The sequence below is a fragment of the Ovis canadensis genome, chromosome 16 (genome assembly GCF_042477335.2).
Source record: "Ovis canadensis isolate MfBH-ARS-UI-01 breed Bighorn chromosome 16, ARS-UI_OviCan_v2, whole genome shotgun sequence".
In the NCBI taxonomy this organism is placed as follows: Eukaryota; Metazoa; Chordata; class Mammalia; order Artiodactyla; family Bovidae; genus Ovis; species Ovis canadensis.
In genome coordinates this window covers 46,008,454-46,028,243 of record NC_091260.1, presented here as the reverse complement: position 1 = coordinate 46,028,243, position 19,790 = coordinate 46,008,454, and the positions used below count along the sequence as shown (strand labels likewise).

At 38.7% G+C, this 19,790-nt stretch overlaps 1 protein-coding gene across 1 annotated transcript in view; it reads right to left on the bottom strand.

Annotated features, from left to right (window-relative positions):
• OXCT1 (3-oxoacid CoA-transferase 1) overlaps nt 1-19,790 on the bottom strand; it is a 161,764-nt gene that overhangs the window by 107,614 nt on the left and 34,360 nt on the right. Inside the window, exon 7 of the mRNA XM_069556449.1 lies at nt 19,398-19,458. Coding sequence (XP_069412550.1) covers nt 19,398-19,458 — 61 coding nt within the window. The remainder of the gene's footprint in view (nt 1-19,397; nt 19,459-19,790) is intronic.

Sequence of the window (19,790 nt, the reverse complement as noted above, 5' to 3'; positions counted from 1 at the left end):
CTCCTCTGTCCATGGGATTCTCCAGGCAAGAATACTGGAGTGGGTTGCCATGCCCTCCTCCAGGGTATCTTCCAGACCCAGGGATCAAGCCAGTGTATCTTACGTCTCCCACACTACAAGAGGATTCTACTGCTGAGCCATGGAGAAAGCTCATCCTTCCTTTAAAAGCCATCATACACATGTATCTAAAGAGGGCTTCCCTGGTGGCCCAATGAGTTTGAGCAAGCTCTGGGGGTTGGAGATGGACAGGGAAGCCTGGCATGCTGCAGTCCACAGAGTCGCAGAGTCGGACACGACTGGGCAACTGAACTGATTGCAATGCAGAGGACATGGCTTTGATTCCTGGTCCAGGAAGATCCCACATGTGAAGAGCAACTAAGCCTGTGTGCCAGCTGCTGAAGCCTGTGCACTGTAGAGCTGTGCTCCAGAACAAGAGAATCCACTGCAGTGAGAATCCTGCACACCGTGACCAGAGAGTAGGCCCCACGTTCTGCAACTAGAGAAAGTCCATACGCAGCAACAAAGATCCAGCACAGCCCAAAATAAACAATTAATTTTTTTTTAAGTATCTACACAAACAAAGCTAAGAAACAGAACACTTCTGAGGTTACGGCCACAAACTCTCAGGATCCCACAGCAATGACTATCTTAATCATTAAATTTAGCACCATTGCTCTATATACAACTTCTAATTTCAGGCTTATCCTATCACAACAACTAAACTGAGATATCATCTAAGATCATCTCTGTGTCTCCCACAGCAAATCCTTATCATTGTGAACTTAACAGTCATATTTTTTTTACTATCTTTCCAAGCAACTCTGAAAGTGGTCATTTGTAGATTTCATAAAATATGAACTTGGTCCAGTGTGCAGTTAGAATGACTTTCTAGCTCATTGTTCATTTCCCACATTTAACTGAAATACTGTTTTCTATCTAAACATGGCCACACATTAACTTCTTGAAAGAAAGAAACGTTTATTTCCTTATGAAAGTCAGCACTGGACTAACAAGAGTACTTTGTTACTTGGACAAATACAAGTACCTTATGACACAGTATTCTCATCTCTCCTTCCCGCCCCTTAAAACATTGCTTTCATTCATCTATCAGTTATAATCATGGACTACACCACTACTATTATTCTTGTGAACAAACTGTTTCTGCTGATTATCAGTTTGTTCACTTTTTTATTGTGAAGACAAGAGTGTTAACGTCTAAGGTTCTTAGATGTCAGAAAAGAAAATGGAAATTCCTAGTTTTTAAGTAGATAATCACGCCACTATTTATTACCCAGAATCCTAAAATTTCTATCTTGTTTTCAAACTATTGTCTGAAGTGAAATTAACATCATCTACATCATTTTTATTGGGGAGAAACCATTCTAGCTTCTCAAGTGTAAAGACTCTCATTTTATAGCTTTCAGGAGATTATCCTATTTTATAGGTTTTACAAGGTTAACATTTCTGAATGATTTTTAATTTTATGTTTATGGAAGTATTAACATTATCCTGGAGCCATACTTAGTTAACTGAAAAATTCAATTAGCTAAAGGTCTATGACCCTGTCCTTAAGGAGGTAATAAATTATATTTTAAATATTAACACTGCAAAGTATAAAACAAAATGTATCTTAAAATACATCCATTATCCTTCACTTTTCCTTAAGAACATGGCTTTGGAGGCAGAAAGAACTGTCTTTAAATCTTAACTCTCTTTTATTAGCTTTATCTTAAAGTTTCTCCTTATCCTCATTTCCTCCCTCTATAAAATAAGGATAATAAAACCTACCTTACTAGGCTATTATAACACATGACCTTATTTGCTTTGTACGTAAGTTCATGGTATAAATAGTACTTGTTGCTATTGCTGTTCTTATTATCATTAGGCTATAACTCCTTTATCTGTCATTGCCACAGTTGAAAATATTTCAATTATGGATCTACTCCACTTTATGTAAGGCACCCCTTGGCTGCTATCTTTTCTACTTGGACCATTTTACTGCCCCTTCTATTTCCTGAGAATGAGTTTTAAGAAGAAAAGTTTTCCATTCTATTTTCTTCTCTCCTTATAAAATCTAGTCCTCATTAGTCCACATATAAAATGCTAATCTGTATCAACAAAAAGGAAAAGTAAGTGAAAACTTTTCGGGTGCAAACATAATGCCAAAAGCATTGGAGGGAAAAAAAATCTATAAACAAAACAGCAGCTAAAATACTCTTTATAGCAGAAACTGATCTATAGAACTGCCTTTAAAATATCATTTACTACTTCCTTTCTTCCTAAAGATTTGATTCCATTTCTGAGATGTCAGTTTTCAAAATGAATGAGCTTTGTAAATTTCTCAATCTGGATGAAATTTAAATTATACCAAAACTTTCAAACTCAACAATCTTAATCCTGTAGCTTTTAACAGTCAACCTGTATTTGTCTGAATTTGATAATAATGAATTTTTCTTCTCGGAGTTTTGTTTGTGACAGCAAACTTTTTCCAAAATTTAAAATAAAATTCTAAAGTGAAAAGAATCTTTTCAAGAATACAAGGCAAAACTTGTATCCTTTCCTGTAATTATTAAGGAAACTAAAATAGCTTCTTTAAATGAATAACCCAGCTCCTTTCCACAGCAAGCACAGCAAAGATACTAGGTTATTCAGGTTCCTGTTTAACTTCCCTCCATAGGATTTGGATTTAAAATTCTCTTCAGAGAAACTGAGTGCAGGCTTAGTTATTCAGTGACAGAAATTAACATTAAATTTCAGAAGCCAAGTCAGAGAGTAAGTGATCTATATTCCCGGACATGAGTGGTCTGGCCTTCTTCATGGAAAGAAAAACAGAACAAAAAACCATTACCAGAGCTTTCTGTCCACACAGAATATATTCCAAGACCTCAGTGGACGTCTGAAACTGTGGAGAGCACTGAACCCTTATATACATTTTTATTCTATACATACAGACCTATGATAAAGTTTAACTTATAAATTAGGCACAATAAGAAATTACAATAATTAATAATAAAATAGGGCAATTATAACATATATTATAATAGAAGATATGTGAATGCAGTCTTCCTCTCTCAAATCACCTCATTGTTCTGTGCTCCCCCTCTTCCTTTGATCATGTGAGATGACGAGATGCCCATGAGATGAAGTGAGGTGAATGACAGAGGCAATGTAACGTAATGTTAGACTACTACAGTTAAGTACCCTACGTATGAACCTTCAGGTTGCAAATTTTCAAAGGTGTAAACGTGTGGTCTCATGTCCAATCACGTAAGTTAGTTCACATTTCTGGCATACATTGTCACGTGTATGCATCCTCTACGAGGAGTGACTTCGTGTACTTTACTGTACAGTACCGTGTAGAATACAGTGGTACAGTATCATGATTTCAAGCCCAGGATGTCCAGAAGCCAGCATAAAAGCAGTGGTGATGTAGCTGGTACAGCTAAGAAGCACCAAATGATAACAATGAAAACATAAGTGAAAATAATTGAGAGAGTGGACTGAGGCAAAAAGTTGTACTTTAAGAATACTGTACTGCTGCACTTTTCAAGATACTATACTGTAAGATTAAAAATGTTTTTATTTTTGTGTTTTTTATCCATTATTTGTGTGAAAATTATTAAAACCTATTACAGAACAGTACTATATAGCTGATTGAGTTAGTTGGGTACCTAGGCTAACTTTGTTGGACTTAACGAACAAACTGGACTTTTGAAGGTGCTCTCAGAACTGAACTCATACATATGTAAGGGACTTACTGTACTGACCTTCTGATGATATGTCAGAAGGAGGACCAACTGCTCTGGGTGATCCTGGATCATAGAGACATTATATTGATGGCTGGATGTTAGGAGCAGAAGATGCTGACAACTGGGGATCCCAGGTGGGACAGAGCTGGAGGGGATGAGATTTCATCACCCTATTTAAAACCTATGAATTGTTTATTCTGGAATATTCCATTCAATATTTTTGAACCACAGCTGGCTACAAGCATCAGAAAATGTGAAAAGCAAAATCTCAGGTAAGGAGAAACTACTGTACTTTCTAACAGTTACGTCATTCTTGGTTTCTAATCGTTCATTATTTCTCCCAAATAAACTGTTTCAAATCATTTCATCGAAAAACAAACTAAATAAAACATACTTTTCCCTGAGTCTGAAAATTCAGTAAGGCAAAGCTTTCATAAGGAGGCAGTGAAAACACACCTGCAGGCTAATTTACTTATATGTAGCAGTGTGCTAAATCCTAAGGAAATAAGCATCTATTTCTGGACTCCAGGTCCCTCTGATGTTTGTAGGTAGTGGTGTGCACTGAGTTGAACATAAAGCATCAACGAGTATCTAAGGCTCTCTTTATTCATTCTGTTTCTCTTACACCCCCAAAACAATAAATGTTACTTTCAGTGGAAACAATTCAAGAAGGATATTCAGCATAAGTATGTTTTATCAGAGAACAAACATTAGTTTCCATCCAAAACCAGAATATTTGAACCTTCTGAGCCAAAGTACAAAAAGAGATAAACAGATCATGGCTAATCCTCCATTTAAAATATGACAGCAGAGACTGGTCATTATTTTTTTTACTGTATGCAACTTGAGCTAATGAAATGACAGATCTCTAACAACATTACTTTTTATAAGGGGTCTGTAGTGCTCCCCTTAAAAGTCATCACTGCATTTGCTTGATGTAAGCTATCAACATATTTAGGCTGACTTTGATGAGCTTTAAATATTAGATAATTTACTGCTGATATATGCAGGTCAGGAAGCAACAGTTAGAACTGGACATGGAACAACAGGCTGGTTCCAAATAGGGAAAGGAGTACATCAAGGCTGTATACTGTCACCCTGCTTATTTAACTTATATGCAGAGGACATCATGAGAAACGCTGGACTGGAAGAAACACAAGCTGGAATCCAGATTGCCAGGAGAAATATCAATAACCTCAGATATGCAGATGACACCACCCTTATGGCAGAAAGTGAAGAGGAACGAAAGAGCCTCTTGATGAAAGTGAAAGAAGAGAGTGAAAAAGTTGGCTTAAAGCTCAACATTCAGAAAACGAAGATCATGGCCTCCAGTCCCATCACGTCATGGGAAATAGATGGGGAAACAGTGGAAACAGTGTCAGACTTTATTTTTTGGGGCTCCAAAATCACTGCAGATGGTGATTGCAGCCATAAAATTAAAAGACACTTACTCCTTGGAAGAAAAGTTATGACCAACCTAGATAGTATGTTGAAAAGCAGAGTCATTACTTTGCCAACAAAGATCCATCTAGTCAAGGCTATGGTTTCTCCTGTGGTCATGTATGGATGTGAGAGTTGGACTGTGAAGAAGGCAGAGTGCCAAAGAATTGATTCTTTTGAACTGTGGTGTTGGAGAAGACTCTTGAGAGTCCCTTGGACTGCAAGGAGATCCAACCAGTCCATTCTGAAGGAGATCAGCCCTGGGATTTCTTTAGAAGGAATGATGCTAAAGCTGAAATTCCAGTACTTTGGTCACCTCATGCAAAGAGCTGACTCATTGCAAAAGACTCTGATGCTGGGAGGGATTGGGGGCAGGAGGAGAAGGGGACGACCCAGGATGAGATGGCTGGATGGCATCACGGACTCGATGGACATGAGTCTGTGTGAACTCTGGGAGTTGGTAATGGACAAGGGAGGCCTGGCGTGCTCCGATTCATGGGGCTGCAAAGAGTCAGACACGACTGAGCGACTGAACTGAAATTAACTGAAAGCTAACAATAAGGACTTCCCTGGTGGCTCAGATAGTAAAGCGTCTGTCTGCAATGCGGGAAACCCGGGTTAAATCCCTGGGTTGAGAAGATCCCCTGGAGAAGGAAATTGCAATCCACTCCAGTACTATTGCCTGGAAAATCCCATGGACAGAGGAGCCTGGTAGGCTACAGTCCATGGGGTCGCAAAGAGTCGGACACGACTGAGCGACTTCACTCACTCACTCAAAGCTAATGATGGCTTCCCAGGTGGCATTAATGATAAAGAACCCACCTGCCAATGCTGGGTAGACATAAGAGATGCAGGTTCAATCCCTGGGTTGGGAAGATCTCTCTGGGAGGGCATGGCAACCCACTCCAGTATTCTTGCCTGGAGAATCCCATGGACAGAGGAGCCTGGCGGGCTGCAGTACATAGGGCTGCACAGAGTCAGACACAACTGAAGTAACTTAGCACGCATGCACGCAAAGTGAACAATATATTTAAAAAACAATTAATTTTTGCTTTTTGTTATTATCAAAAACAATTAGTTTTTGATAATGCACTAAGATTTTAGAAATTGGCGGTATTATGAAATTTTTATTTCCTTAAATCTCAAGAACTGTGGAAGACAGGGAAAGGATAAGACAGGTATACCCTGCCAGGTACTATTCACAGGGTGGTTCTACAGTCATTGTCACTGGGCCAGTGAAAACCACAGTCATCTGAGGTTCATTAATCAAAGCAGCAGGAGGGATCAAGGTGAGAATATAGCACTTCAGAGCTTTACAAAACACATCCAAATGCCCTAACCCACAGATATTCAAAATAGACCTGAGAATAGAAATAGGAGATGCTACAAAGAAGCTGGGATTCTTAAGTACATTTATTTGTCCAAAGTCACAATGTCACAGAGAGACAAAGGTGTGATTCTTAATCTCAGGTACTGTTCACCAAATAAATAAATAAATATACTGAGACTCCTAATGCTTGATTCCAGGACCTTTCCCCTAAGTGGTCTTTTCCATTCCATGACTACTTATCAAATGTAGATTCTTTCCAACTGTATAACTCTTTCTAGACCTCTCCTCTGAGCACAACACATACATGTCCATCTTCACCTACATCACCATTTGAAAGCCTAAAAATGCCAATCAATCCTAGCTGGGTTCTTGTTACTTCTCCTTCCAAAAGCTGTTACCAGGCTTTCTTACCTCTATAGGTGACACACACCACTGCTTAAGTAGAGTAGGAATCATTTTAGTCTCTGCCATCCCCCTACCCCAGTCCACATCCAAGGCATTAGCAAGTCTGAAAATATTCCTCTTCCAAAATACTGTATACCTCAGTTCCACTACCTCTCCCCATCTCTACTCCACCACTCAAGTCCAAGCCACAATCACCTCTTGCCTGGATCACAGCAACAGCCTCCTCTTTGGCTACCATGTGTCTTCTTTCCTGCTGCCATAAAAATCCATTCTACACACATCACCTAAAATCACAACTCTCTCTTGTACCTTTATTTAAAATAAGGTACAAGCTTCTATAAAAGCCCACTTAGCTACATTTTCAGAGTTTCACAATTCTTCTTGTTCATTGTTTTAGAAATAAAGCTTCAGGACTTCCCTGGTGGTACAGTGGATAGGAAAGAATCTGCCTGCCAATGCAGGGGACACGGTTTCATTCCCTGTTATGGGAAGATTCTACATGCCTCAGAGCCACTAAGCCTGTGTGCCGCAACTACTGAGCCCACGTGCTACAACTGCTGAAGCTCGTGTGCCTAGAGCCTGAGCTCAGCAACAAGAGAAGCCAATGCAATGAGAAGCTCATGCACCACAACGAAGAGCATCCCCTGCTTACTGCAACTAGAGAAGCCCATTCATAGCAATGAAGACTCTACATAACAAAAAAAAACTTAATTTTTTAAAAAAGAAAGAAGGATAATCAACTGTGTCCCAATACAAAATCTTTTGGATGTTAAAATAAAAACAAAAATTAAAATTTAAAAAAAAAAAAAGGAAAGCTTCAGCATTGTAATTGCAGGACCATGGCAGAGGAAATGTGGAAAAGCAGGGCTCCAAGTCTTTCAAATGTCCCTTTCATTAAGCCATTCAACTTCCTACTGATCTATTCCAGAAATGTATCTATGTCTCAGTTTCCTCATGGGTAATATTATAATAAAACTGCTCCTCCTCCTACCTCACCTGGTGATTAAGAGGATCAAACGGGATACACATATACAAAATCACTTTGAAAACATAAAGCATTACAAAGTAATATAAAACGCATGCTAATACAGAAGTGGTACTCAAGCATAGGGTTTTCTGGGCCTTTGCTTATAAGAACGAGGAGGCGAATCTAGCTGACATAATTGACTTTCAGGAATTCCCTGGTGGTCCAGTGGTTGGGACTCTCACTGCCAGGGTCCCGGGTTCAATCCCTATTCAGGGAGCTAAAATCCCATAAGCAGAATGGCAAAGCAAAAATTAGTAAATAAATAATTGACTTCATCTTTAATTATTAGAATACATTTTGGCTGGATGGAGCCTTTTCTATTTCTTAAGAGGACTAGTGCCAGATAAGAAAGCACACAACTACCCTAGTGAACTTTCTGATTTCAAGTTTCCCTTAGCAATAAATAAGACATAATCAGATAACTCTTACAAACATATTCCTGATTAAAAAGAAAATCAGAAGCTAAAATCCCTGGTTTGGAAGGCAGTCTCACCTTGCCCAAAGTCTATCCACGAGTCTTCTCCTAGGCTGTCTCTGAGAGGCGGGGGGCAGAGCTCCGGAGGAGATGAAAACCCAGGGCTGCAGAGCCCTTCCAAACCCCAGGCACACAGGACAATTCCAACTCTGGACCATTTCTGCAGCTCCTGGACACTCTGCCAGCCAGCAGAAGTTGCAGGTGCCTGCTGGGCCCAGGTCAGGTTGGAGAAGTCCTCACCCCATCACCCCAGGATACAGGCACTATACATAAGAAACTGGCCCTCAAGTATGTGCAAAAATCTAATGGGCAAGAAAAAGCAAGATGCTTCCAATAAAATGAGTCTATCAGTAGAAAACTATTAAAGTCAGATTTATTGACAAAAGCATTGAGATAGTAAAGAAACTGTAAAAACCATGGCAAGATAAGTAAGTTGCTGTATATAATCTTCCTTTCTTCATGGTTGTCCCCAATACAGACCTACTAAATTACATAATCATTTTACTACTTCTACACAAATTCATATTATTCAATTTAATTTTTTCACTGATTCTCTTCAAACCAGCTATCATTATTTATTTCAGTTCTACTTAAGTTCACTGGTCCTTTAGAAAATAATATTTAGTGATATTTAATGTATTTAGAGTATACACATGGAAATTTTGCCATAAATCAAGGGTTTGAAAGCTTTTTTCTGTAAAGGGCCAGATAATGTTTAAGGCTTTGCAGGCTCCATACTGTCTCGGTCACATATTGTTCTTTTCTTTTTTCAAACAACCCTTTAAAATATATATATTTAAAAAATTTCTTACCTCTTGGGCAGTACAGAACAGGTAGGTCACAGACAGCAGTTTATCAATCTTCATTGTAAACAATAATTATGAACTAACAGTATATAGGATATATACAGTATACACAACAGGAATTAGCCTTTCGCTTATATCACACTTGTTCAACAGGCTCCCTTTTCCTAAAGCAGGTTCTAAAACTAGAAATGCTCTATATTAGAGAAGGACGATGCATATGTCCTCACTATTTTTATGAGAAAAAAATTCCACGCAGGTATTCTTTTCTCTCCTCTTAAGTGGTCAAGTATAAAAGATGTTCACTAAGAACTCATGAACAATCACTTAGAACATACATATTTATGATGAAATTCAAAAGCCTAGGTTTATACAGTGTAGACAGATAAAAGACAAATTTGTGAAGCCTCAAAAATTATACATAGATACAAAGCCAAAAAGCCCAAAATAGCTAGAATAAAATCTACCAATCCATCAGAAAAGGAGGGATGTATTATTAAAATGACTTTCTTTTAGGATCTCTGCACTAACAATAAAAAATAGCACCAAAATTTTGTAAGGATAATGGCATACAATGACTTGCTGTAATTGGTATTTCTACCCCACAATGCAATGAAGTCCATTGTAGCTGAGATAAAGGAACTCTTATAGAGTTCTCGCATTGTTACCAAGCAACAAGAAATAAAATGTCAGGATTAGCACTTGATTTAATATATTTTTACCATTAATAAACCATACTTCTATCCTGCTATTCTTCTCGATGTAAATGGTCATTAGTTTAAGGATTATATTCAGTACTCTTTAAGAGTACGCAAAAAAAAAAAAAAAATTGCAGTGAAGTTAATTTGGGCATTCACCAACTTCATATTTTTTATATTTATTGCTTCCTTGGCAGAAACAACAAATAATAATAGTGATTCTATTACTTAGAAGGTTATTTTGTCAAAATATTCAACTACAATGTGTCTTCACTAAATACATCTTCATTAGTATTCAAATATTTTCAAATTAGTTTTGCATTTTATGAAAAGTCAAGGAAATGTCTCTAAACACTTCAATACTTCAAAATAAATAGAATCAATCAGTTCATTTAGTTGTGTAAGGATATTATAATCTGTCAAAGCAATGTATATCTGGCTAAATTTGTAGCATGAAGAATTTATAGCTATCTCTTTCAGAGAGGCATAGCAAACAATTTAAAAAAAATGAAATCCAAACGCATGAATAAAATCTTATAAGTGAAAAACTGTAATAAGAGAAAAACATGTAAATTAAGGATATTAGATAATTTAGCAGGCTTAAAAATCAATCATTTAAAATGATATCCATAGCTCATCACATCTACTCCCAAAGTTAACACTTGAGAAAGTGACTGTTTTATGCCTTAGGAGTGAGGGATCCCAGGGTTCTTGCTAGACTGGTGGGAAGAGGCTGTTCCTTCTTTATATTTTGCATCAAATAGCTTTCCTACCCCACCTGTGTTTTTAAAGAACTTGTGTTGAGTGCTCATCTCAACTGGCCTGTGTGAATGAAGTAAAGAAGACTGGGATTAAACAGGTCCTTGCTGTCCTCATCTTCTGCCAAACGAAGAGAAGTAGAAAGCATTACCAGGTAAATACTAAAGCGCAGTGAAAGGCATTTACTGTATTACGTTTCACACAGTGAATGTCACATTTGACATTTCAGCCAAGTTTTCATAAACATCACATCTCCACATGTCAATCAGAGATTTGTGTATGGGCATAAATCCCACACAGGCATGAGCAGGGGTTGTCTGTGTGTGGATGTGTGTCCTTAACAGTGCATCTGTCTAAAAAAGTTTCTCAATGTGGTTAGATGTGTTTCTCTTGGGTGGATAGAACCTTTCATTTTTTCCTGTTTGGACCTAATTCTTTTTCCTTTTTACTGTTTCTTGGAAAAACTATGAGTTTCTCTGTAGTATCAAAAGGCATTAACAATCTAAAGATTAAGAACAGAAGCAATCTAAGAGGAATGGAATTATGTTTATCTCTTGGGAAGTTTCATTTTTTCTAAAGCAGGATGGAAGATGACCAGTCTCTAAAATGTTGATACACTAACTGGCCTGCTTGGTGGAGATTAAATGTTCACAAGATCCACTGAAGTGATTAAATCAAACAGTTAAAACAAACCCACTGTGTTCCCACCTTCTAGTATAATGTGAACTAACCACCAGTATGATTTCCTCTACAAAGATAATGCATAAGCTGGTATCAACACAGAGTTTTCCAAAGAGGGCCAGAAAGTCACAAAAGCCAGGAGGTTCCAATATAAACATCACATTCTCCATTCTTCTCAGAGTTTTAAAGTCAGAGTTAGGTCTTATCATCCCAGAAGCAATTATAAAATGAACTAAGTACAGAAGTCATACTTCATACAGGTAGGAAGAAGATACTGCCATTATTCTCAAGATGGCTACCCTCACGTAAAGATTCATTGGCCCACCATCTCACACTGGACAAAGGGGAGTATGGCATTTCAGCTCTTCAAGTCCACCAGGAATATTCCACCTGCTCCTTCTTCTGCCACCCAGCTTACTCCCCCGCCGGATACTGCATAGCTATCTTCCTCACTTCCCTGAGGTCTCTATTCAAATGTCATCTCAGTAGCATTATATCTCATCTCTGTTATAGACCAACCCATTCAGATTTCACTTTTGGAATTCCTGGTGGTCCAGTGATTCTGCATTCTCACTGCTGAAGGGCCAGGTGCAATCCCTGGTTGGGGAAGAAAGAACCCAAAAGCCTCACAGTGCAGACAAAAACAAAATTTAACTTTCTTCTCTTGACAGCTGATGTCCCTTTTCATGCTTTGTTCCACTTCTTTAGTATTTATCAATATCTAAATATACTATACATTTTACTTATTTATTGTACCTATTGTCTATCTTGAGCATCACCATGTAAGCTTGTGAAGGATATAATATCTGGTGCTTATTTCAAAATACTTCAAGAGGGGGCTTCCCTGGTGGCTCAGTGGTAAAAAGTCCACCTGCCAAAGCAGGAGACGTGGGTTCAATCCCTGAGCCAGGAAGATCCCACGTGCAGAGGAGCAACTAAGCTGTGTGCCAAAACTCCTAAGCCTGTGCCCTAGAGCCCAGGGAACCACACTGTGGGGCCCACGTACCACAGTTCCTGAAGCCCACCTGCCTGCAGCCTGTGCTCTGCAACAGGAGAAGCTGCTGCAATGAGAAGCTGACACGCTGCAGTGAAGAGTAGCCCCTACTTGTCACAACTAGAGAAAGCCCAAGCACAGCCACAAAGACCCACCGCAGCCAAAAAACAAACAAATAAACAAAAATCACTTAAAAAATATTACAAGAGAAGGAAGGAGATGGGGATGTAGATGGGGCAGGAGTGATCAAGGGTGGGCAGGTATTGGAACATTAGGATGAACTCAGATGGGTTCATTACACTCTTCCATTTTCTGCTGTATATGTCCATTACCTTTCATAATAAACATTAAAAACAAAAATCTATAATATCTTTACACTGCAACATGCCCTTTTCCTCCTCCACTAATCAGAAACAACATGTCTTCATGCCCAGATGGCAGATGAACCCGTAATACTTTCCTTTAATTAACCTCCTCAGGAGCCATGGCACGTGCCAAGCGCTAGCACAGAACACAGAAGTCACAGTCCCCAGAGCATGGCTCTTCTAAACAAAAAGTCTTATGATATCACTTTGGAAAATGATTTTCCATATGTCCACACCTTATGCCTTTGACGTTTTTTAAAGGGACTGATAATCACAATATTCCTGACGGTGGGTCTCTCTGCAAGAAAGGCAGGCAGATGACAATGAGAAGAAGCAATCCTCTAATTCCTACCTTAGGTAGGTCTGGAGGTGTTTGATTTATTATTATGCCTTCTAACCTGCACAGGCTACATGTATATAATACCAGTATGCATCAAATATTATGTAATAGACATAATTATTTCACAAATACATAAATATACCATAATATAAATATAATAAAAATAACTTTACTGAAGTTATAGTAACGAATATATTTGTCTTAACTAAAAGTTGAAATTAGCTAAAACAGGTGAAGAAGCTTTGTGTAAACCTTGCCATCTTCTAACACCAGGCAGAGCACACGTTTGACGAAACCAGCCAGGTTATTTTGGTCACAGGCAGCCTTAACAGCCTTCTGTGGCTGAGTCAGATGACCTTTCCTGACAGCACAGACATGCCAGGCTGCTTGCAGGAGACAAAATCTCTACAGTCTCCTGAGTGAAGTGTTCCCACCCCTCCTCCGGGGTTTTCTATTATAAGTTGCCTTTTTAAAAAATGCAGAGACAATTCCCAGAGAAACCTAGACTGATGGGATATGCACCCAAGAGACTGGCCAAGGAGCACATGGGAAGTCGAGGGTTAACAGATCCCTGCAGAAGCCAAATGAGTTCCAGAGTCCTGCTGCTCATGATACACACGGAACACAGCACCAAGAATTGTTCCCTGGCTGGTTTTGCACTTAAACTTGTGAAGTTTATCAGGGAAGATTTCACCCACTCAAAGAGAAGGTCCAGAAATAACACTGCCTGGCCTAAAAAGAGAAATGTGTTTTGGCATGTGTGCCAATATGTACACCCACTTGTACTATTTTTCCCAAGCAACTACCCCCAGGTTCCTTAAGAGGGAGAAAGAGACAGCCAACTTTGTGATGAAACAGACCACTGGCTGCGGGTTTTAAGAGTTGCAATGCAATATTCCTATCAGTTTTGTTAAAGGGAAAAAGACATACTGATCACCTCTTTGGTTTTCCACAACTCACTTTTGTTTAGAACACATCTGAAAGGTAAAACATTTCCAAAAAGGAGGAATGTCTCACTTTAAGAGAAACCAGAAATAATTCATGCCAAGGGTCATTTTGATATTCTCTTCAAGATAAATATACTGGTTTTACGTCTTGTCAATTAGAGGAGAAATTATGAAGCAAAAAAAGAAAGAGATGGCTTACATGTTCTTTCACCATCCTGTTTCTAAGTTCAAAAAGAGGGACTTCCATGGTAGCCCAGTGGCTAGGACTCTGAGCTTCCAATGCAGTGGGCAGAGGATTTGATACCTGCTCGGGGAACCAAGATCCCACATGCTGCACAGCACAGCAAAAAAAAAAAGTCCCCAAAGATTTTAAGGTACCTGAGGGAATCATCAGGGCTTCCCTGTATGGTAAAGAATCCCACCTGCAGTGTAGGAGACCTGGATTCAATCCCTGGGTCAGGAAGATCCCCTGGAGAAGAGAATGGCAAACCACTCCAGTATTCTTGCCTGGAGTAGCCCATGGAAAAAGGAGCCTGGCAGGCTACAGTCCATGGGGCTGCAAAGAGTTGGACACAACTGAGCAACTACACTCTTAAGGAATCATCACTAATATTTTAGATATTTATAGTACTACCACCCCCTGACCCACTGACTCCCTTAAAAACTCAAGTTATAGTGGGTACCAAGGGAAAAAGGCTGAAAAGATGCAGCCCCAGGAGTGGGGTGAAGCTGCAAGGAGGCAGGCTTCACCCCAGATCCTGCTACTGAAAAGTTCTCCCTGGTCTGATCTATAAGAGAAAGAAGATGAGCTAAGAGGTCTAAAAAAAATGTCTTATGTCTTTGTCTGAAATGTAGGGTGCAGTTGTTGTCAAAGTGCACACTGCTTTAAGTTCCTGCTGGACTAGAATAGACATTCAATCACCACATTCAGGGAAGTTTGTGAAAAGCTGCACAGCTCAGAGAGGCTACGTAACAGAATGAACAGAGTCTAAGAGGAGGACTGAACCAATTCACAGGGCTACTGATCCCACCCAGGATGATGCTTTTCTCAAAGCCCTCTTGGAGGCAGATGGTATAAGAGGCAAAAAGACCTTCACTGGAATAACTGGCAAAGAAGACTGGAGATAGAGGAATATACTGGCCTCAAACTCCCTATCTGCTAGATTTTAACAGTTGGCATTGAAATGGACTACTTTCAGAAATTCAGTATCTTTCAGGATTTTGAAATATCACCCACTGATAATGATTTGAGAGTATTTCATAAAATAGTGGAAAAGTGCAGGCACCTGGGAATCATGTTTCCTATGGGTCTATCTTAGCTCCACCTAGCTGTGTGACATAGGTACGCAACCTCACCTCTCTGTGCTTTATAGCCCTCATCTGTAAAATAAGGATAATAATGACTCCTATCTCATAAGATTGTTGTGAACATTTTTAAAAAATCAATTAAAATACAGAAGTAATACATAATAAATACTTGATTAATAGTAGTTATTATTGTCAATACTGAACACAGGCAGGAAAATATGCAGCTAATTTATGATCTCTAAGGACGCCCTATTAAACCAGCTCACAATCACTCATCTTACCAAGACCACTATACAAGAAAGCAGGATAGGGCTGGAGGAAAAGAATTATAGAGTCCTGAAGGCCAATGGAGGTCACAGAGTACACAGAACACAGCACAGAAGAAGAGCTGGAGGTCCAGGGTACTCACTGGACTAAGAATAATACAAAACTCACACCCTAGATAGAATCTTCATTATCAGAAAACACCCAGTCTACTCACCAACCCCAATTTCAAATATTTTACGCTTCCAAGAGCTCAGTTCTTCCAGTTCAACCTAAAGCCATGTGGACCTCTTCTACTATGGGCAGGCAGAGGGGGCAACCTTACCATAATTTATTGTCTAAATTGCTGTTTTGCTTACATTCCTAAACTAGAATTACAAATTAGATTTCATCTTGATACTTCTAATTAGCCTCTGTCTAATAAAACTTTCTACAGGGATGATCATGTTCTTATCTATGTTGATTAACACAGTAGTCACTAGTATATGGAACCGATGAAAAGAAACTGAACTTTTACTTTATTTAGATTAATTTAAATTTTTAAATTTAAATAAGGACAGAAACAGCAAGGACATAACAAAAGTGGAAGACATTAAGAAGAGGTGGCAAGAACACACAGAAAAACCACACAAAAAAGTCTTAATTACCCAGATAACCATGATCGTGTGGTCCCTCACCTAGAGCCAGACATCCTGGAGTATGAAGTCAAGTGGGCCTTAAGAAGCATTACTATGAACAAAGCTAGTGGAGGTGATGGAATTCCAGCTGAGCTATTTCAAATCCTAAAAGATGATGCTCTGACAGTGCTGCACTTAATATGCCAGGAAATTTGGAAAACTCAGCAGTGGCCACAGGACTGGATCCCAAGGAAAGGTAATATCAAAGAATGTTCAATTCTGCTCATTTCTCCTGCTAGCAAGGTAATGCTCAAAATCCTTCAAGCTAGGCTTTAGTGGTACATGAACTGAGAGTTTCCAGATGTACAAGCTGGATTTAGAAAAAGCAAAGAAATCAGAGATCAAATTGCCAACATCCGTTGGATCATAGAGAAAGCAAGAAATTCCAGAAAAAAAACATATACTTCTGCTTCACTGACTATGCTAAAACCTTTGACTGTGTAGATCACAACAAATTGGAAAATTCTTCATGACATGGGAATACCAGACCACTTTACCTGTCTCCTGAGAAACCTGTATGCAGATCAAGAAGCAACAGTCAGGACTGGACATAGAGCAATGAATGGACTGGTTCAAAATTGGGAAAGGAGTACGTCAAGGCTATGTATTGTCACTCTGCTTATTTAACTTGTATGCAAAGTACATCATGCAAAATGCTGGACTGGATGAAGCATAAGCTGGAATCAAGATTACCGGGGGAAATATCAACAACCTCAGATATGCAGATAATACCACTCTAATGGCAGAAAGCGAAAAGGAACTAAAGAGCCTCTTGATGAGGATGAAAGAGAAGAGTGAAAAAGCTGGCTTAAAATTCAACGTTCAAAAAACTAAGATCATGGCATCCAGTCCCATCACTTCCTGGCAAATAGATGGGGAAAGTAGTGACAGATTTCATTTTCTTGGGCTCCAAAAATCACTGCGGACAGTGACTGTAGCCATGAAATTAAAAGACATTTGCTCCTTGGAAGAAAAGCTATGACAAACCTAGACAGAATATTCAAAAGCAGAGACATCACTTTGCTGACAAAGGTCCATATAGTCAAAACTATCATTTTTCCATTAGTAATTATGAATGTCAGAGCTGGACCATAAAGAAAGCTGAGTGCTGAATAATTAATGCTTTTGAACTGTGGTGCTGGAGAAGACTCTTGAGAGTCCCTTAGACTGCAAGGAGATCAAACCAGTCAATCCCAAAGGAAATCAACCCTAAATATTTTTTGAAAGGACTAATGTTAAAGCTAAATATCCAATCCTTTGGCCATGTGATGCAAAGAGCTGACTAGTCACCGGAGAAGACTCTGATGCTGGGAAAGACTGAGGGCAGGAAGAGAAGGGGGTAATAGAGGATGAGATGGTTGGATGGCATCACCAACCCAATGGACATGAGTTTGAGCAAATCTAGGAGACAGTGAAGGACAGAGGAGTCTGGCATGCTGCAGTACATAGTCACAAAGAGTTGGACACAACTTAGTCACTGAACAACAACAAGAGTTTAAATTAAAAGTTGCATGTGGGTACTGGCTAGCATATTGGACAGTGCAGGTATGATCAATTAGGAGTGGCAGTCAGCAGCACTATATTGAAGGGGATCCTAATGTGAGTGTGTCTAACAGGACAGAGCACTGTAAATAAGAGATGTCTGTTCTTGTACATGGGAGGGCAGCCTTTATCATATTTGCAGGCTCAATTAAAGGATTTTATCTCCCTTTCCCTTATGCCAACAGCGAACATCTTTTCAAATATCTTCACTAATTCTCAGACTACTAGAGGTTCACTTCCTGCTTTCGGAAGAGATAAGACTGGCTGAAAAGAACTAGATTATAAAAGGGAAAAAAAAGAAAGAAAATCCCAGGACAATGCATATTGACCCCATAGTACTCAGAGAAAAAATACTCGTTTGTGGCAGTTTTACAGAGGTACATACAATCAACAGAGTTAAACTACCAATTAGTTTAAGCTGTGTTACAGGCTTTTTTCAGTACTGTTACAGGTGTGTGCAATGGAGAGGTCATTAAGACGATTTGATTTTAAAAATTTTCACAGATTAAATCACATTATCCATTTTAAATGCAGAAAATATACTGAAGCCGTTGCAAAAGAAACCGTCCTGCCAATGTTGAAAGTACCACATTTCCCAGCACTTTAAAAATAGTATACTTCAAATATTGTCAATGAACCATTCTTCCATAAGAGGGGAAAAAAAGAAGCCAAACTATGGCTATCTAGTAAAATAATAATACACTGTACTTTCCAAGAGAATTCTAACATTTGATTGTTTCAAAAATACAGCAGCACTGCCTCCATGAAATATCATTTTGGCCAAGAGCTTGAAGGAATGAAAAGATGTCAAGTACAATGGTACCATAACAAGAAAAATCAAGAACATACATTCTCATTTCCAGATCCCAAGATGGGATCCTATAAAGCCCTCTTGTGGGGAAATATATCTCAAATCCCATGAAAATCTGGTTCCAAAGTGATCCTCAAAGCCTACATGAATCATTTTGAAGTCTCCTTTCAGGTTCTAACATATACACACAAAATGGCAGGGTTTTGGTATAAGCACCTATTTCTATCCCAGAGCTTTAACCCTAGGCACGTTCTAGAATTATTCAAGTCTCTTCCGAACGAACCCTGAGATGTTTAAAGGAGACTCAGTTAGTGCATTAATTCAACTGTTCCAAACAGAACTACATCAAAGCAATGAGTTATACTACCCTCCTTCCTCCTCAAAGTATCACCACTCTCTGTCACAGTGAGATAAAGAACTTCTCCTGATACAACTTATTATTTGCCTTGGGATTCTGTTTAGAAAAATTCATCCCTGAGATTTTACCCAAGAAGGTCTACTTTGCTCAAGTACCAAAGAAGTTTCATGAACTGGTCAGCCTCATAGCTTGGTTCCCAAAGTGAGCATTCTGGTGAGATCCTAGCTAACCAGAGAGCTCAAATTCCAGCAAAATTTAAACTATCATATATTTAAACAGAATCCTTCAACATCTCAAATGAAAAACATGGTCACTGTCCTTCTTCATGAAAACAAATGAACTGCAGTATTTTTTCTTAAACTAACACATAACATCAACTTTAAAAAAGTAACATTAGGAAATCAGAAATAACCTCTTCTCTTACCTCCACCACTGTAGTTTCTGCAGCTTTGCACATCGGCAAGTTGAAATTCCTTGCACTTTTCCTACAATAGGGGTGAGGGAATAAGGAAGTGTGGAAAGAAGGCAAAAATAAGTGTCTCTGTCAGCTTTAATTACAGATTAAAAGAATTTCTGTAATCTAAGACTCTGTGAATCTTTTTAAGAGTATATCGTATTTTCTATAAGTTCTATAGCTATTTTATATATAAAAACAATGCAATGGCCACTTAATGGAATCATATCACATTTATGGGGTTAAGAGAAAGAACTATTTTTCATTTTCAACACATAATTATATACAGAAAAATAAAATGGATATTAAAGGGTCTAATTTCTCTAAATCTTTTAACTGAAATGCTACTTTGTTTCTGTAGTT